Genomic DNA, 19,631 nt, shown 5'->3' on the forward strand with positions numbered 1-19,631 from the left:
ATTAGGAAAGAAAATCTGGAAAATTCCTTTCCAATCCACTTAGGTGATTAAAACTAGACCAGAAGACAACAGTGACTCTGGCTTATATTACAGGGTATCTACCTCTTGTATGAAATGATCTCCATCCCAGGATTCTTCATATCAACCCCATGGCCCAGATGGGGAGAAAGGATTTGCAATCAATTAATGTTCAGGTTGTATCTGACAAAGAAACATCATCATGCACATCAGTAGCTGTTACTGGGGAAGTATTGAGTGGCAATGCAAGGTGCATGCATTATTTGAAGGAGAAGAAGTACTGGATGGATGGTTGCAGCCATGGTTACTGATGGATGGTTGCAGCCATGGTTACTGAGGCAAACATTTGCCTGAGGAAGGAGAAAATCTCCGAAAGCTTGTGAATTTAAAATAAAATTGCTGGACTATAACTTGGTGTTGTAAAATTGTTTACAATGGTTACTGAACTCATTGAGAAAGCCTTAATAGCAGAGGTGCAATTCGGCCTGTATGCCTCGTCTTCAGTTTGCTGATCCTTGGTTGTCACCTCCACGTTAAAGAAAAGTGTGCCATGCAGGTTGGGCACAATGAAAGAGTGTGTGAAACAGTGCAAAAGTTGTGTACAATGCTTCAAATGGTATCTGTCAGTAGATGAGGGAATTCCTAACATAGGTTTGCACTGTGCATGAAATATGTGACACACAGAGGGTGGTGAATTAAAAACAGAAAATGCTGGAAATACTCAGCAGGTCAGGCAGCATCTGTGGAGAGAGAAACAGAGTTAACATTTCAGGTCGATGACCTTTCATCAAACTGGTCAGAGGGTGGTGAATGTTTGGAATGGACTGGCCAGGAAGATGATCAAGATGGATAAGGGCAAGTTAGACAGGCATTTGACAGGGAAACAATTTGAGGCAAAAAGGGACTGAACTGTGTATTCTTTTTTAGAACTCTTGAACTGGCCATCCTTTCCTTTCCGGTACACTCCTGTGTTCGTAATGGTTATTTGATGAGTCTCGGCAGATCTGGATACAGTTCAATGGATGAATAGATCTGGAAATAAAAGCTACCAATGTAATAAATAGGGACTAGAATCCACATCGCTTTATAAAATCTGAATGGGATTTGTTGCCCAGAGTTAAATGTAACTGTGCATACATCATAATCAATACTATCTTCCTTTTCATAGGGAGAACGTGGGCTTGATGGATTTCCTGGAAAACCAGGTTTTCCTGGAGAATTGGTAAGTGAAAACTCTCCAGCTTTCATAGTCAAGGGATTCAACTTCTGCTTATCTGTTTATACATGATCCAAAAATATAGTTAATGCAGCACCAGGCTTGACACTGGTAAATTGTGATTAGGAAATCAAAGCAAGAAAGAAATAATTTGCATTTATAGTGCAACTTTCATGTCCTCGAGACATCCCAAAGTGCTTCATAACCAATTAATTGCTTTTGAAATGCGGGCAAACGCGTCAGCTCATTTGCACACAGCAAGGTTGCACAAACAGCAATGACCAGGTAATCTGTTTTAGTGATAATGGTTGAGGGATAAATGTTGACCAGGGCACTTGGAGAGCTCCTCTGCTCTTATTGGAATAGTGCCATGGGATTCCTGACATCCACTTGGAAGGCCAGACAGGGTCATCAGTTTAACATTTCATCTTAAAGACAGCAGCCCCAACGGTGCAGCATTCCCTTAGTCAGCCAAGAATATATGCTTAAGTCTCTGACTCAGAGATGAGTGGTACGGATGACACCATAAAATACTTTTATTTGTAATACTGAGGTGACCTTTAGAAGGGTAGTGTTGCTTAACCAATGATTTTCTGTACAGTTTCAATTCCTGGCACAACCAGGAGCAGCCTGATAGAAAAATGGCACTGCTTTGACACCATATCAACCTTAATGACATATACGTCTGCTTTCTTTGGTAAGTACATGAGAATATCTCTTATCGGCAGACAAGGTTGATAATAACTTGGTGTCAATACATGCCAAATTATGCCACCTCTGTTTATACACAAGGCAAAGTATTTTGTGAGGTATGTCACCTAGCCCAACCCCCTCATTTTCCTTCCTGAGAGTGTCAATTCCTTGCTGGGGTACATTTTCGCAGCATTGGTCTCCATCCAGTACCTCACCCAAGTGAACAATATTCATATGTGACAGTGACAGCAGCCTATTACAGGCATCACATAATTCTGTCCGTACCGCGGCACTTTCAGCAGGAAATCTTGGACACCAACCAGGAGTGGAATCCCTGGGTGAATTTTCCCGACCTAACCCAGAGACACTGAGACCAATTGTTCACCCTCAACCCATGCCCTATGGCTGAATTCAGCACCCTCTTGGTCTATATGCCTCAATACTACATCAGTTACAGCCATCGTAGAGTGGGGTAGAACTTTGAGAGACACAATTCAGACACAATTTCAGTTTTCCCTTTATGTTGGAAGCGAACCTAGAACAAAAAAGCTCATCAGAGGGATAACAAGTCTCTTTACACTTTAGGTTTCTGCCATGTTTGAAGCTCACATATGTAACCAGATTAACATAAAGTTAGCTGCTAAACTCTAACACTGTCTGTGGCGTTTTGTGGGTAAGATGACATCATCATGGCTACCTTACATGCTGAATTTTGTTGAAATTTGGCTCAAAAGGAAAACAAATAATTTTAGCTGTATAACGAAACTGTGCAATGATGAAGCCAGATCTGCCAAATTTATGTGATCTCACACTGCATACTTAATGTAAGAGAAAGCCCTCAGTAATGAAATCTGTAACACTAAGTTAGATTTCTCCAGCGTAAGGAATCACAGCTAGTTGGAAGATATAAGTTTTCCTTTTGCAGAATTCCAATTTATTCCTTACGACCCCGATAACAAACAAATCATACAAGTGCATCCTATAGAATCCCACAACCATCGTTAGAAGCCAGAGGCAGACAGCAAGAATTCCCTCATACAGCCTGATCAGTTTTAATGAAATTTAGGTTCAGAATTCAGGAAAACGCCAGATTCATTTGCCATTTCCCATTTCCCATGGTCTTCCTCCTTTAACGCTATTTTACTTTTAGCTTTCCTGCTACGTACAAACTAATAAGACTCCTTCCTATAGGATAAATTCAGCAATTCTGGCCAGATCCTCGCTCAATGGAAGAGTGGGTCACCGATATGTCCTTTAACATTATAGGGCCGATTCTGCGACCTGCCCTTCCATTGAGCGAGACTCTGTGGGAACATGACATCACCGAATGTACCCTAATGAATTCTTATCCCCCCATCCCCCCCAACCCCCTTACAAACAGTGATCAGATCTCGTTGGATGCTTGCAACGGATATCACACTGGATATTTTGGTAATGGATATTCCACACCTGCCCTTGTTTTTCAAGCATCACTTCTGCTAAAGTTACTCCATCCAGTGCTTCGGCTTCACGTGGACTTGCCATCTATTCTTGCTGTAGCAGCTGTGTGACCTTTGATCTCTGCATTACTCCTCTTGGCAACATGCTGTATTGGAAAGTCTGTGACCTTTCTTATTTTGCCCTGCCAGCCACAGACCGCCTGTCATGCAGATTCTGACTTGAATCACAAGCAGAAGGAAGTACATATTTCACAGCAAGTTCTACAGGTTGTTGTTGGCTGTCTCTAATAGCAAAAGGAAATGGAAATCAGAGACATCTTCTCCTATGCCAAGAGATTATTTGCTTTTTAATTATAAACATTAGCTAGTCAGGTGCATGCGGATAGCGGGGAGGAAAGACCTTGTAACAATTCCATGGGCAGATCTGTGAAACTCGTGAACCGTACACTTTTATATATTTTTTAATTCATTCTTGGGATGTGGACATCACTGGCAAGGCAGGTATTTATTGTCTATGCCTAGTTGCCCTGAGACGGTGATGGTACAATTGAATGGCTTACTAGACCACTTCAAATGGCAATTAAGAGTTAACCACGTTGGTGTGGGACTGGAGTCACATAGAGGCCAGACCAGGTAAGGACAGCCGGTTTCCTTCCCTAAAGGACATCAGTGAACCAGTTGGGTTTTTATGACTATTCAACAGCTTCGTGGTCACTTTATCTGAAACCAGTTTTTTTTAATTTCCAGATTTTTTTTATATACTGAATTCAAAATTATCAAACTGCCATGGGATTTGAGTGCACATTGGCTGGATTATTAGTCCAGGATGCTAGATTACTAGTCCTGTAAAATAACCACTATATTACCATACCCCATTTTTTTTATTAGTTCATGGGATGTGGGCGTCGCTGGCGAGGCCGGCATTTATTGCCCATCCCTAATTGCCCTTGAGAAGGTGGTGGTGAGTTGCCTTCTTGAACCGCTGCAGTCCGTGTGGTGAAGGTTCTCCCACAGTGCTGTTAGGAAGGGAGTTCCAGGATTTTGACCCAGCGACAATGAAGGAATGCCGATATATTTCCAAGTCGGGATGGTGTGTGACTGGAGGGGAACGTGCAGGTGGTGCTGTTCCCATGTGCCTGCTGCTCTTGTCCTTCTAAGTGGTTTGGGAGGTGCTGTCGAAGAAGCCTTGGTGAGTTGCTGCAGTGCATCCTGTGGATGGTACACACTGCAGCCACAGTGCGCTGGTGGTTTCTTTTTAATTAATTTATTTTCTCATGTGTACTACAAATGTGATTAGCATGCCAAAAGGTTAACAATTAACATTTTACCAAGGTAGTTCACACTAGATGTTCGCAAAAATTGCCCACCATGTATTCCAACCCTTTCTGCCATTTCATTCAGGCTAATACCGGTAATCACATTTATTTACAAGTGTTGTAATTACACTGAAGGAAAAGAGTACAGCAAGATACTGATAGTATGACTACCTACACAAAAGAAAAGGTTGAATCAGACCTTCTTCACAACATAATTCTTAACCTGCCTGATAATCTACTAGATTTCTAGACAACACAGACCAATGCAATGTTTGTACACAGGTGAGACTACATTCTTGCTTAATGTGAGCAACAATTACAGAAATGAAAGCAGCATTGAAACTTGAGCACTGAAGTAAAGGTGAAGGGGAGAATTTCCCTGGGGGTTCTCTCAATCTCCCGCCACATCTTTGGCAGAAGATTGGCGGAAACCACAGAGAAACGGTGTAACACTTGCCTGTAAGCAAAGAAATATCTGTTGAACAGTAGTTTGGAGGCACATTGGGGGAGTTTTTATGAATTAGATCACCCAACACAAAGGATTGTGCAACAAGGGTGCACGTCAGAAATTGGAGCATGGAGGTCCTCGAGCCCGGCATAATTTTCCACACATTAACATTAAACCCATTAAAAGCTCCCATCCACATAGTTTTGCACATGGGATGCTGAATCCTAACATTTATTCTATTGCCTTTCATGAGAGTACAAATTTAATTAGTTTGAGTTCACAGGCTACTGGGTGTGTGATCTTCATGTTACATATACAATAAGTTTTCCCTAGAGATACTGCTGCCATGATAATTTCACAATATTTTGGCTATCTAAAATTTCACATAGAAAAGATATATCGGCTGATTTCCAAATAGGGTACTCTCCGCACAGATTGGTGCTCACAAGGAGTACAGATCAGGAAATTGAGGGCCTAAAAGCCCTGATTTTCAATCCATTAATTTAAATGATTGGAAAATCAAGGATTGCAGGCCTAGGATTTTCCAACCAGTACTCCCTGCAAGTACCACTCCAGTTCAGAAGTGTCTGACTGGAGAATCATTCCTGTAATATAGATGTTTTACAGTGTGAAGCGAGCCAGGCCTTTGTTTCCATCACAGACAAGTCTTTACCTTGCTATAGATGTATTCTGCATAAATGCCTGTGGAACCCACCAACATTTGGAAAAGTTTCTTTTTAATTTATTTATTTTCTCATTAATTTTACTTTTCCAGTTTCTTCCCCTAGCTTCTTCTGCTGAAAGTTTTGAGTCTGCTTGGGTAGGTGCTGGTTGCACCATCCCCGCCACCCCAGTGCCTCAATCAAGTGGTCCTTAATCATTTGTGAATGTTAACAGTGCTATTCAATCATGGAGGGGAAAACATTATAGCCAAGCTCAATCTTACATTGTTGGTGGGTCAATATTATGGAATTCCCTACCTAACATCATTGTAGGAGGACCATCATTAAAAGGACTACAGTGGTTAAAGGACAAGGCCTACAACCACCATCTCACAGCAACTAGTGATGGGCAATAAAAGCCCTTGCTAGAGTTACCCACATTCTAAAAATAAATAAGTAAATAAATAAATCCTGACTTCAGCCAATGTCCATGCAGATAATCTCTGCCAAAGTGCACCACAATGGTCAAGTAAGCCATTACAGAAGTCCTTGAATTGTCCACAAAAGAATCTCAATGGGAAACTAGATTGAACATGATATTATTGCACATGTGTCAGCAGTTCTGAGTTGTGTTGCAAGGCAGGGACCTTCTCATTGGGTAGAGGGATAGGAGAAGCCACCTTGTCTTTCTTGGTAACTCTTGTTAAGAATCACATCAAAAGCCTTTATAAACCAGCTGAAGGCTCCACAGTATGATTTATAGCCAGCTGTCCTTCACTTATGTGAATAGGAACATGGAACATAGAAATATAGGAACAGGAGTAGGCCATTCAGCCCCTCGTGCCTGATCCGCCATTTGATAAGATGATGGCTGATCTGTGATCTAACTCCATATACCTGCCTTTGGACCATATCCCTTAATACCTTTGGTTGCTAAAAAGCTATCTATCTCAGATTTAAATTTAGCAATTGAGCTAGTATCAATTGCCATTTGCGGAAGAGAGTTCCAAACTTCTACCACCCTTTGTGTGCAGAAATGTTTTCTAATCTCACTCCTGAAAGGTCTGGCTCTAATTTTCAGACTGTGCCCCCTGCTCCTAGAATCCCCGACCAGCGGAAATAGTTTCTCTCTATCCACTCTATCTGTTCCCCTTAATATCTTATAAACTTCAATCAGATCACCCCTTAACCTTCGAAACTCCAGAAAATACAACCCCAATTTGTGTAATCTCTCCTCGTAACTTAACTCTTGAAGTCCGGGTATCATTCTAGTAAACCTACACTGCACTCCCTCCAAGGCCAATATGTCCTTCCGAAGGTGTGGTGCCCAGAACTGCTCACAGTACTCCAGGTGCGGTCTAACCAGGATTTTGTATAGCTGCAGCATAACTTCTGCCCCAGTGAGTTAAGGCAGATCACAATCAGATCAACAGTGGTTGTTCTCACTAGATTAAAGATATTGGTTTTGTACCAAGTGTTTGGTGTGACTTCTGAGCCTATGAGTAAAATTGTTACATAGAATTACATAGAATGTACAGCACAGAAACAGGCCATGTGGCCCAACAGGTCTATGCCGGTGTTTATGCTCCACATGAGCCTCTTCCCTCCCTACTTCATCTAACCCTATCAGCATATCCTTCTATTCCTTTCTTCCTCATGTGTCCCAACTGTAAAGTAATTGATTCTGATACAGTCGAGCAAATGGAAACTGACTAAACCTTATTAAAATCCCAATAAGCAAATGCTGAACCCTACCAGGCAACATGTTAAAACAGAGAAAATTAACATTGCTTCAAACTGCAATTTGTACTTGAGAATGATTCAACATACACCAATTAAGATACTCTGAATCGCAGCTTTTGTTTATAGTTGGCCTAATGGTAGTTGCGTTTTAAGATGGGTTGAATATAAAATGGGGCGTTATGCTAGTGTGACAGCTGCCATTTCATGATAACTGTAAATAATTATCAGTCTGTTCTGAGATATGTGTTGAAAAAAAGAAAAACAAATCCCTAGAGGACTTAATGGGTAATTGCATCACTCAGTGTTTGCCTTGCAGGCCAATTGGTCCCAGGTTCAATCCCTGCTTTTTGCTGATGTAGCTGCATTCAGACAGACCAGCTACAATTGGCCTCAAACCCTTAGACTGGGAGGAAGAGGGACGGGGGGGGGGGAAATGTTCCCACTCCTGATCACTATCTTATCCCCCCCCTCCCACTTTGGAAAGTGTGTTTATGTGGATGTGACTGAGTGCAATGTTGTACTTGGCTGTGAAGTCCCCGTGATTGAATAGTCTGCTGACATTCAATCTGTCATGAAGAATGGCCACTTGGGTGAGGCACTGCAGAGCAGCTGTAACTGTACTCCAACATGTGCCAGAACGTTAGGAAAGGGAGGCAAGGAAACAGAAGAAAGATGAAAAGGTAACAGGTTGTGTGGAAACCCTTCAGCCGTCTAGGCCCTAAGCTCTGGGAGTCCCTCCCCAAACTTCTTCGCCACTACACCTCTCTCGCCTCCTTTAAGACCACCTCTTTTACCAAACATTTGACCATCTGTCCCGATGTCTCCTTTTTTGGTCTCTGTTAATTTTTGTCTGATTACGCTCCTGTGAAGTGGCTTGGGACGTTTTACTATGTTAAAAGCTCCATATAAATGCAGGTTGTTGTTGTTGTAACCTATTGTATCATTATTCACAGGGTCCGACTGGTCGTCCAGGAATCCCTGGTGCTTCTGGAGAAAAGGGAGCCAAAGTAAGTAGAAAAATAATAACATATGAAAACAAAAGAAGGCCTCTTATGGCTACACAATAAGTCATTTCTAATGACGTGGGAACTCCTATGGAAGTTTCTAAATGCTCCTGTTTGTTACGAAGCTTAGAAAAGGGGGGGTGGGGGGAAATGACTTCAGTTTAGTGGTAGGGTGAAACAAAATATAAATACAATATATTGTAGGGCCGATTTTCCTAGTACGTGCTGTCAGCGTGGAGCCTCTTACCCCGTCATGCACATCAGGAAATCATTGGCATGCTGCCCACAATATGCCAATATGCGCAGCCTGCAAGTGAGGCTCTTTGCCAGTAGTGTGTACTTGGAAAAATCATCCCTTGCATGTTAATCATTGTTAGAATTCTTATTGTTATTGCGAATAATTCATTAACTCTAACTTACATTAGAGTTTCAGGTTTCAGAGCAGAGATACAGTACATTAAAGCTTTTCTGACAGTAGACTTTACAGTCTCCAAAAGTGAATTTTGAACATGCTTGTTTCCATCCTGTCCCTGTAATGCTCACTGTTTAACTGCTGATGGACCCCCAAAACCTCCACAGATCAGGATGGCATAGCAGGAGGGGAGGAAGCCCCTTTTGGGATTACTCAGTGTCGTGCCCCTCCCTGGTGAAATTTCAATAATGCACATTTATTGTTGTAATCAGCATTTAAGCACAGCTTAAATGTACCCGCACTGTGGGGAACCATATATACAAAAGCAACACAACCTCATAGTCCTTCTATGTCGTCTCCCCTTATGCCAACTCTGTAACATACAACAAAGCACATGTTAAGATAATCGCCCAGACATTGTAGTAAGCATGACAGCCTGTGCTTTTTGACTCAAACAAAAAATTTCAGTGTAATGACGGAGATCCAAGCTTCCCAATAGATTAGCGGGAAAATGTATTGGCACTGAAAATCCATAGCTTTATGGTGGACTCCTGCTGTAACTATGGCATGAGTCTACGGAATGGCAGGAAAGTAAATTAGGACCTAGTTACACCAGGTCCTGACCTCTCACCCAAGATTCTTCATGACCTAACAAGGCCATTAAGGAGGGATCTGACTGGAGACTTTGAACGTTGGAGCTCCCGCATCCCATAATAGTTAGGAACCCAATCTATGATCAGTGCTGAGACCAGGCATACCAGACAATCAATTGGCAATAGTGTACCCACAGTCCACTGAAGCCATTCAGATCAGAGATTGGGGTGGGCGTATCTTGGTCAAGATGGCCCACCCCTGAAATTTCAGGGCCATTGTTCAATGTAATGATTTGCTATACAGGTTCCTGAATCAATCCCCGATCTGTGCTAAATTAGTTGATTTGGGCCAAGGCAGGAGTCGGAGAGCTACAATTAACCTGAGCAGCCAGTCTAAGGAGGGTGTGGGGATACCTGCTGGAAAATATTTATATGGATGTCAGATGAGGACAAAATTGGTCTCCGCTCTGATGCCCTCCCACAGTTGAGCAACTTGTCAACACTCATTATCTAGCCTCACACATAAATAAAATGGCCACTTGGGCAAATCATTAGTAAATCTTCTGGGAGACAAGGGAAAAAAATGGAAGGGAAAAAAAGTAGTGTTATCCGTTTGACAATTGGAGATTTCCCTAACTGGATATACCTGTGGATTTGTCACAATGTTGCTTCATTTCCAACCTTGGCAGTTTATGAGGAAGGGATCTCAGGCTCAGGCAGTTCAATTTTCAAAGCCATAATTTGTTTCCTTTGCATTGTTTCACAGGGAGAAGCTGGACCTCCAGGGTACCCAACAAGTGTGGTAAGTGTTAAATCAGCAAAACACATTGCAATGGGAGATGGAGTGACCTGTTAGAACAATCAAAGAGTGGTCTGACCTTGCAGTCTTTATGAGCTACACAAACATCAGGTTTTCAGATATTCCGGATTTCCCACTCTTTCCATCAGGCTGCTCGATTGGGATCAGAGACAATTTGGGTTGCCGGGTTTTGCCATATCCAGAACCCAGATAGATAGATACAGGAGAGGGTTATAGCAGGCATTGTGATCAAAAATTAAGTTCTTTGGGGTAAATTTATGAATTTGAGCACCTGGCACAAAGTTTCACCTCCCAGCAACGAGCATCAGGACTGTGAGTGCCAAGTATTTTCCATCCATTTGAATTTATAAAATTACCCCTCTTATGCTGTTTTTCAGTTGATACACATTCAATGAAAACTTAATCACTAGTGTTGTCTCTGTAGAAGTAAGTAGAAAATAAGAAGTTCTACTATTTCAAAGCTGAAGTGAAAAGCTAATTAAAGGTTCACATTTAAATATATCCAAACCATTGGAACGAACACTGAACACCTGGACACTGGTCTAGATTTCATGTTTTTTTTTTGGGGGGGCAGTATTTTGGCTGATTTCAAGGTGGGCTAGTGCACAAATTGAAGTGGGGATAGCTTTTGTCACATTCACACTGACAGATTTGATGACAGGACATTGTATCGAGGGGAGAAAACAGCCCCCCCCAAATTAACCCGTCTCATATAAGTGTTATGTTGATGAGGGGCTGATGTGACACTTCCAATTTTGCACACATGGTCACAAACCAATGCTAAGACCACCCCTATAAAACAGTGTTGCTAGGCAGATACAAAAAGGTATAAGTCCTTTGAAGAAGGAAAGAACTTGCATTTATATAGCACCTTTCAGATCCTCAGGATGTGCCAAAACACTTCACAGCCAGTGGGACCTAGGGGTACATTAGTGTAGTGGTTCTGTCACTGGACTAATAATCCTGAGATCTGTATTTATAATCCAGAGAATTTGAGTTCATAATCCCAGCAGGGCAGTTTGAGAATTTGAATTCAGTTTAAAATAAACTGGAGATAAAAAGCTGGCAACAATAAAAATGACCATGAAGCTGTCGGATTGTTGTAGAAAAAAACAGCTGCTTCACTAATGTCCTTTAGGGAAGGAAACCTGCCATCCTTACTTGATCTGGCCTATATGTGACTCCAGTCCCAAACCAACATGGTTGACTCTTAACCGCCTTCTGAAGTGGCCAAGCATGCCATTCAGTTATATCAAACTACCAGCAATAAAAAAAATACAAGAAGACCCATTACCATCTTCTCAGGGTAACTAGGGGATGGGCAATAATTCCCATCCCTTGAATGAAAAAGAATAATGAATTACTTTTTGAAGTGTAGTCACCCTTGTTATGTAGGTAAATGTGGCAGTCAATTTGTGTGCGTGATGACAAAATTGGGGGAATAGATGACTACCTCCAAAAATAAACAAATTGTTACAGCCAGGTTCAATTTAAAATGGCAAAAGACAGATATTCAATTTCGAAGATTACAGCGATTTTTTAGCCTTTGCCAATATGCTGGGCAGCACACTGAGCATGAACTGAGCAGCATGTGCTTCCTGCTCCTTCTGGCCCACAAGGAACCTGTAAAAAGTTTTTTAAAAATTAACTTACCCGGGTCTCCTGTTGCCAGAATGCTGCCTGCTGCCATCTTTTGCTGGAGGGTGTGAAAGTCAGCCCACAGTTAAAATGGTGTGCTCATCCCAAAGACGTCCTCGGCATGCGACTTTGCCGTTTAAATTAGGCCTTCACTCCTCTGGGATGGGCAGCCTTCCCATGCCTGATTTCAGGTAAGTTAAGATGGTGGGAGGCAGAAACGCAACAGGAAGGCGGCATGAACTGTCCCCACCATCTTACACCAGCCCCCCACCCACCTTCCTCCATCCACAGCATTCCCACCAGGCAGCGGGGGTTAAAACACCTTTTGTTTTTGTTAGGGTTTAAATGGCTTCCTCAACACCGCTTTACTGCCTTAACTCCAACCCCAGAAAATCCCCATTCCCCATGCTAGCAATCCTTTCTTAGTGACATTGGTGCCAAATTGTTAACAATTTAGTATTCTTATTTACTGAAACTGGATTGACAACCCACGTTATGAAGGACCCTGACAGCTAACAGGCAGGCGACTTGTTATTCTGCGAGAATTTCCAGCTGTGCATTGGTATGGTTAAAATAAAATTCATTTTTAACCCTTTAAGGACTTTTTTCAAATATATTCGGAGCAATGTATTTATTCTCTAATATCATATGCAGGGCTGTGTTATTTCTCATGAATCTACTGCATATTAAAAGGGTAGATTTTCTGTTCCTGCGCACTAGTGTGGTGTGGGCACGAGGTGTGCAGAGAATCAGGAGCAACAGCCAAGTGCCTGAAATGCACCTGTATTTTCCGACCGTGCAGCGTTGGGCATCAGAGGGCAAAGGCTGCCTCGTGCGCAAGCCCCATTACAGCCTCTAATTTGATGCAAATTGAGAAATGTCACCCTTACATTCTTCAACAGCTTCAGATGTTACAACTGCCCCTTCTGGGTGCCTTAATCGTGTACAGTTGCAATTATTTTGGTAATTTTTAGCAATAAACAGAGCTAAATGCAAACCAAGATTGGATTCAGTTTGGTAAAGTCGGACTAGGCAAATTTGGATGTATCTGTGCCTTACACTCCAACCTTTTGTTCTCGTTCCTCAATTTGACATTGATCACTAACAACTCCATCTTTCTCTTTTAGGTGGACGCTGTCGGTTTAAAAGGAGAATCAGTAAGTATAACGCCCATACACTATCATCATAAAGCTGCCTAATGGAACTCTATCTTCGACTTTATATTGGAATATTATTCAAACTGCCTGTGCATTACTGGCTAATAATTCTTATGAAACACACCTACAAGGGGATATGAACAACTCCAAGTAATCTATCACATTAAGAGCATAAGAAAGTTTCAAATTAGAAATGGTCATTAATTCCATCAAACTCACTTTCAGTCATGGATTCCTCTCCCCAGGATCTCTGTACTCTCTTCCTAATCCCCAAATCAATCTAACAAATCTATTAATATTGCTATAACTAAAGCTTTAACGTTCCTTTTTAAAGGTATGAATTTGCTCAAATTTAACTACTTTTTCTGGTTTCTTTTACACGTTTGGTCAAACATCCATATTCATACAGGTCACGTAAAGACATTATGTGGTAACTGATGGCAACTAAAATGAGAGCATATAAATCACCACAATCCAATAGCCTGCTGACGCTTACTGTCAAGGCTCACACATGAGTAATGGCCACTTGAGTTAGAACTCTTAGTGCCCATAACATCGTATCCTAGAAGCAGTGAAATCCATGAAGTAGGAAAGTGTAAGAATACTGGGATCAATGCCCTGACAAGAATATTCATCAAGGGCAATAGATGAATCCTTAACCCTTTCGGGTTAACTCCTTATCAAGGAACCATCTTTGGTTTATCGCTCAGTCTATTTCTAAGAGTTAATGGCATAGAAATTCGATCACGCTGCACCCGTTTTAAAACAGGTGCCGAAGAGTCCAATATCATGGACAGTGTACGCACGCTCATTCCACACTGGAAGTACACCACCCACCAGATTGGATCAGGCTGCTCAGTAGGAGTCATGGGCACACGCCGGAAGTATTAAAAAGCCTCATTATAATATTAAAGTAAGAGTCCTACACTTGCCTTAGGAACCTTTTGGGAAATTGATTTGCCCCAGTTTCTGACTCGCCATGTGATAAACTCGCCCAGAAAATCATGGTGCTAATAATGAATAAGGACCCTGCAGGAGTGCTATTTAAAGGACTTATCCACTCCATATAGGTGAGTTGCTGGTTTGTCCTCTTAGGCTTCTGGTTAATTTTTGGGCCTTTATTTGGCTATTTCCTATGTTTCACAAGTGAATTTTGGCTTCTGCCAGCAATCTTCCATTGGTGCTGCACTGTTTTTGTCTACTTTGGAAACAGTCTTAAATAGAATTTACAGCAAAGAAACAGGCTGTTTGGCTCAAAAGGTCCATGCTGGCGTTCATGCTCCACGCGAGCCTCCTCCCACCTTACTTCATCTCACCCTATCACCATATCCTTTTATTCCTTTCTCCCTCATGTACTTTTATAGCTTCCCCTTAATTGCATCTATGAGATCCAGTCATAGTTGGTCTGGAAGTTCTGCCTTTGGGGATGAAAAAGAAGGTGGAGCAGTGAAGAAGACAGGAGAGAGTAGGAGCAGTAAGGAGAAGAGGGAGGAGGAGGGCACTGCACCAGAGGCCTTACCCAAAGGTTCTTCAAGGAGCACTTCTCACACATCAGCTTCACTGAGGAGTAATGTGCAAGACGTTTTTGCTTCACCAAGGAGGCTCTCACCAAGCTATGTCACCTGCTCCTGCCACAACTAAAACCTCAATCTAGGGTATGGACAGCACTGCCTGTGGCTGTTAAGGTCACCGTGGCCTTTAACTTTTATGCAAGGGGCTCCTTCCACGCTGCAGCAGATCCATCAACGACATCTCCCAGTTTGCTGTGCACCAAGGAGGGCACCAAGGCTCTCACTCTTAGGAGGAACACCTACATCATTTTCCCAATGGACAGAACGAAGCAGGACAAGGGAGCGCTAAGCTTTGCCTGCATTGCAGGATTCCCCAGGGTCCAAGGTGCCATGACTGCACCTGCATTGCCTTGCGTGCTCCCCATCACCATCCTGGTATCTTTCTAAATAGAAAGGGATTCAACTCTCTGAATGTACAGCTGGTTTGCGATGACAGGCAGCACATCATGCAGGTCTGTGCCCGATTTCCTGGCAGCAGTCATGATTCATTCATCCTGCGTCAGTCCTTTGTGCCGCCTTTATTCCAACCAGGCTTTCAGGTGACAGCCTGGCTCCTTGGCAACAAGGGATATCCCCTCCAGGCATGGCTCATGACTTCTGTCAGGAGGCCAGGCACAGCTGCAGAGCTGGCCTACAACGAGAGCCATGCTGTCACCAGAAATATCATTGAGCAGGCCACTGACGTGCTGAAGCAACACTTCCGCTGACTGGACTGTTTGGGAAGTGCTCCAGAGTGCACCCCTAACCATGTTTCCAAATTTGTGGTCATGAATTGCATGCCACATAACTTTACAATATTCTGTGAGCTGCCATGGAAGCTGTCAGAGCTGTCAGCAGAGGCTCCATCATGCTGGGTGCCACTGTTGTGTTCATGGAACTGATCATTCGATCCATGTTGGATAGAATGGTCTTCTTGCTCCATGCGAAGCCTTGAAAGAATTTGGCATAGACCAGATGGGCCAAATGGCCTGTTTCTGTGCTGTAAAATTCGATGTCATTCAATGTATTTCAAAGAAGATCCGGGGGTGTACGTGCACAAATCGTTGAAGGTCGCAGGGCAAGTTGAGAAAGTGGTTAAAAATTCATACAGGATCCTGGGCTTTATAAATAGAGACATAGGGCTCGATATTCGCACCCGCGATCGGGTGCGTTCGTGGCGGGGGGGCTGTGAAAATCGGGGATTCTCGGGGCGAGGCGGGAGCCCGGCTCCAACCCGCCCCATTTCCGGGTTCCCCACTGACGCGCTCACATGCGCACGCAGCACCCGCATGTGGGACTCCCGCCAGCAATTAAAGCCGGCGGGGTGCCACTTAAAGTACTTGAACAGGTACTTCAGGTTGTTTACAGACCTGATTGACCTGTTATTTTAGCAGGGATGAGATTTTGCAACTGACTGAGACTGTTTCCCGTACTGGGGAAACACTCCCAGTTCAAATGGACGTGTTGCAGCCATCAGCCTGTGGCAGCTGCAAAGGTCCATTTGACAGGTGGCGGGGGGAGACCCTCACTCATTGCAGGAGGCCACTCTGTCATTTTGGACAAAGTTTGGCCTCCACCACCCTCCTCCTAACAACAAAATTCACCAACTTGCACACTTACCCCGGTGTCCAGACACATGTACCTACCTTGCGGACTCCCTCAGATGTACATCTTCCGGATGGGGGCCGCCGTAGCTGCAGTCATGATCTCCTCGGAGGGCGAACAGCATCACCAGCCTCACCGGCTACCTCATCAACCTCTGACATGTGGAGCTCCACAACACAGTGCTGTGACACATCCACCTGCACAGCAGGAGGGAGGGCAACCACAGAGAGAGATGCGTCGCAGAGGGCACTACCCTCGCCACAGGGTCCACAGACCGAGGCTCAGCTTCCTGGACCTCTCTGAGCAGCAGTGCACACAGAGGCTCAGAGTCACTCGACATGTAGCCGTGGACATCTGCAGCCTCCTTCATGCCGAGCTGCTCCCGGCTGGCCTGAGCACCATCTTCTTACCTGTCGCTGTCAAAGTCACCACTGCCCTCAACAACTTCTCCTCCGCATCCTTCCAGGGTGCCACCAGGGACATCGCCGACGTCTCTCAGTCATCTGCACAAAAGAGCCCTGCAAATACACCTACACCCACTCTGCAGTGACACAATGGGTGGCATCAGTTGTGGGTCTTCATTGTGATCCTCAGGAAAGGGCATTATTGCACAAACCAGACAAGATTCGCAAAGACGTGGCAGTAGTGGTGCCAATATATTATGTAATGTGAGTTGGTCAGAAATTCAATATAAGTAAAAACCATGATAAACCCTCAAACACCCTTGTGCATCCCCTTCATGCTCACGACACGTTTGCCTTACGCTTCCTACTGCACATATGTGATGTGTGCCCTGTGGCTGCAGCACAGGTAGTGGCAAGTTGAGTGAGGCTGACTGTGAAAGAGATGCATGAGAGGGTGAGTATGAGATAGAGCCATGAGATTGTATGAGGATTGGGTTGAGTGGTAGTGGTGGGATGAGTACTGGCGAGGTGAATAAGTGCAGGTAAGATGAGGATGAGCTTTGAGTGGGTGTGAGGGGTGATGTGACAGAGTAGTGTTGGCTGTACAGAAGGAGATGTGGGGTGAAGGCGGTTATGTGGCAGACGGAGTGTAGGGGAATGAGTAATTCCCCTACATTCCCCTACTTAGGTCATTGAAGCTCCTCCTGCACTGTATGCAGGTGGGCGATATGTTGGTGGTGCAGGTGACCTCCTCTGCCACCTCGAGCCAGGCCTTTTTGGTGACAGAGGCAGGCTCCTTCCTCCTGTCCACCGGGGGGAAGATCTCTGTCCTCCCCCTCCTCCTCACCCCATCCAATAAGAGCTGGGGTGAGGCATCATTAACCTGGGAGCAGCCTTCCCCCTCGGCTGCTCCATGCTGTAATTTTTCCTATTTCTTGCAGCATCAGTCAGTGGAGGACTGCCCCTTTAAATAGAGCTCCTCCAGCTGACAGACCTTACTGCACATGCGCAGTCTGCTCGCCGCGCAGCGTAGCAGCGGGGAACCCGGAAGAACAGGTAAGTGGATCCAATCAGCCTGCGATTGCGTGCGGAGCAGACTGATTTCACTGGGCGCGTTACCCACGCGCCCAATCGCCCCTCCCCCGCCGCCATGGTAATATCGGGCCCATAGAGTACAAAAGTATGGAAGTCATGATGAACCTTTATAAGATACTTGTTCAGCCACAACGGAAGTATTGTGTCCATTTCTAGGCACCGCACTTCAGGAAAGATGTGAAGGCCTTAGAAAGGATTCAGAAGAGATTTACTGGAATGATTCCAGGGATGAGGGACTTTAGTTACGTGGATAGACTGGAGAAGTTGGGGTTGTTCTCCTTGGAACAGAGATGGTTGCGAGGAGATTTGATTCAAAATCATGAAGGGTCTAGACAGGGTAGATAGAGAGAAACTGTTCCCATTGGCGGAAGGGTCAAGGACCAGAGGGCATACATTTAAGGTGATTGGCAAAAGAACCAAAGATGACATGAGGAAAAACTTTTTTACACAGCGAGTGGTTAGGATCTGGAATGCACTGCCTGACGGGGTGGTGGAGGCAGATTCAATCACGGCCTTCAAAAGGGAACTGGATAAGTAATGAAAGGAAAAAATTTGCAGGGCTACGGGGAAAGGGCGGGGGAATGGGACTAACTGGATTGCTCTTGCATAGAGCCGACGCGGACTCGATGGGCTGAGTGGCCTCCTTCCATGCTGTAACCTTTTTATGATTCTATGATCCTAAATGTAGTGCAGTGATTGTAGGAGAGGGAAGGGAATGGACACATTTAAGGTAATTTTTATGGCAGTTCTCCTACAGAGTGATGAGAAAAAATGTGAAAATATGAATAAAAATACATCAATAATGAACCTTTCTTGTGTATGGTATTTACAGCTGCCATTGAATATCCAAATATTTTATAATAGAAACAGAAAATGCTGGAAATGCTCAGCAAGTCAGGCAGCATCTCTGGAGAAAGAAACAGAGTTAACGTTTCAGGTCGAAGACCTTTCATCAGAAGGCAATAGTTCCGCTGCCTGACTTGCTGAGTATTTCCAGCATTTTCTATTTTGATTTCAGATTTCCAGCATCTGCAGTATTTTGCTTTTGATCTAAATATTTGACTTCAATTTCAATATAACATGCCTTATCTTTACAGGGTGAACCAGGGCCTCGTGGCCCTCCAGGCTTGCAAGGACCTTCAGGGCCTATGGTAAGTGCTTTTTTTTACTTGCAAGGAAGAAATTTGAGCAAACCGGCCAACATGATGAAATTATCACCAAACATCAATGAAGGCTTGTGATTCCTCTCATCCACAGTGTGCGTGCGTCAATGCTTTGTGTTGTGTTGCAACCCAACATAATAAAAAGAGTCACAACCGTATTTGAAAAACATAACAGGCAATTGGGACTAGCTTAGTGATATAAACTGGGCGACATGGACATGTTGGGCCGAAGGGCCTGTTTCCATGTTGTAAACTTCTATGATTCTATGATTCTATTATTACTGCAGATAATACAGACCTTTAAATCATAACCATGTCCTTGAGAAACTGTTGTTATGTTGATGTTCTGCTGGATAAGGAAAACCACAAATGCTGAAGGACGAAAAGTTAGTTGCATGCATATGCCTGATCTAGGAAATTGTCCCTGGTAAGTAGTATGGAGATGTTGGAGGAAGACTAGAAGAGTTTTGGAACCGAGGAGAAGATGATGGCTGCAGTGATGGACTAGACTAAGATTAGAGGGAGTTTCAGAAGATAGACTTTTTTTTGAAGAATCTCAAGTGACCATTTTAGTCGTTCACATATCACTAGAGAAAGCCTGTGGGCACAAGCATTTACCCCTTTCTGGGTCAGGTTTCATACAATGTAGGAATCC

General features: G+C 43.7%; 1 protein-coding gene across 3 annotated transcripts in view; it reads left to right on the forward strand.

Annotated features, from left to right (window-relative positions):
- The window catches only part of col22a1 (collagen, type XXII, alpha 1), a 344,398-nt gene that overhangs the window by 195,061 nt on the left and 129,706 nt on the right, over window positions 1–19,631 (forward strand). For all 3 annotated transcript variants that reach the window (XR_010960277.1, XM_067978562.1, XM_067978572.1), the window contains exons 16-20: window positions 1,187–1,240; window positions 8,489–8,542; window positions 10,311–10,346; window positions 13,130–13,159; window positions 18,911–18,964. Coding sequence is in view for 2 of the 3 variants with exons in the window: in XM_067978562.1 (XP_067834663.1) it covers window positions 1,187–1,240; window positions 8,489–8,542; window positions 10,311–10,346; window positions 13,130–13,159; window positions 18,911–18,964 (228 nt within the window). In the remaining variant the exon portion in view is untranslated. The remainder of the gene's footprint in view (window positions 1–1,186; window positions 1,241–8,488; window positions 8,543–10,310; window positions 10,347–13,129; window positions 13,160–18,910; window positions 18,965–19,631) is intronic.

Source organism: Heptranchias perlo, chromosome 3, assembly GCF_035084215.1.
Source record: "Heptranchias perlo isolate sHepPer1 chromosome 3, sHepPer1.hap1, whole genome shotgun sequence".
Taxonomy (NCBI): Eukaryota; Metazoa; Chordata; class Chondrichthyes; order Hexanchiformes; family Hexanchidae; genus Heptranchias; species Heptranchias perlo.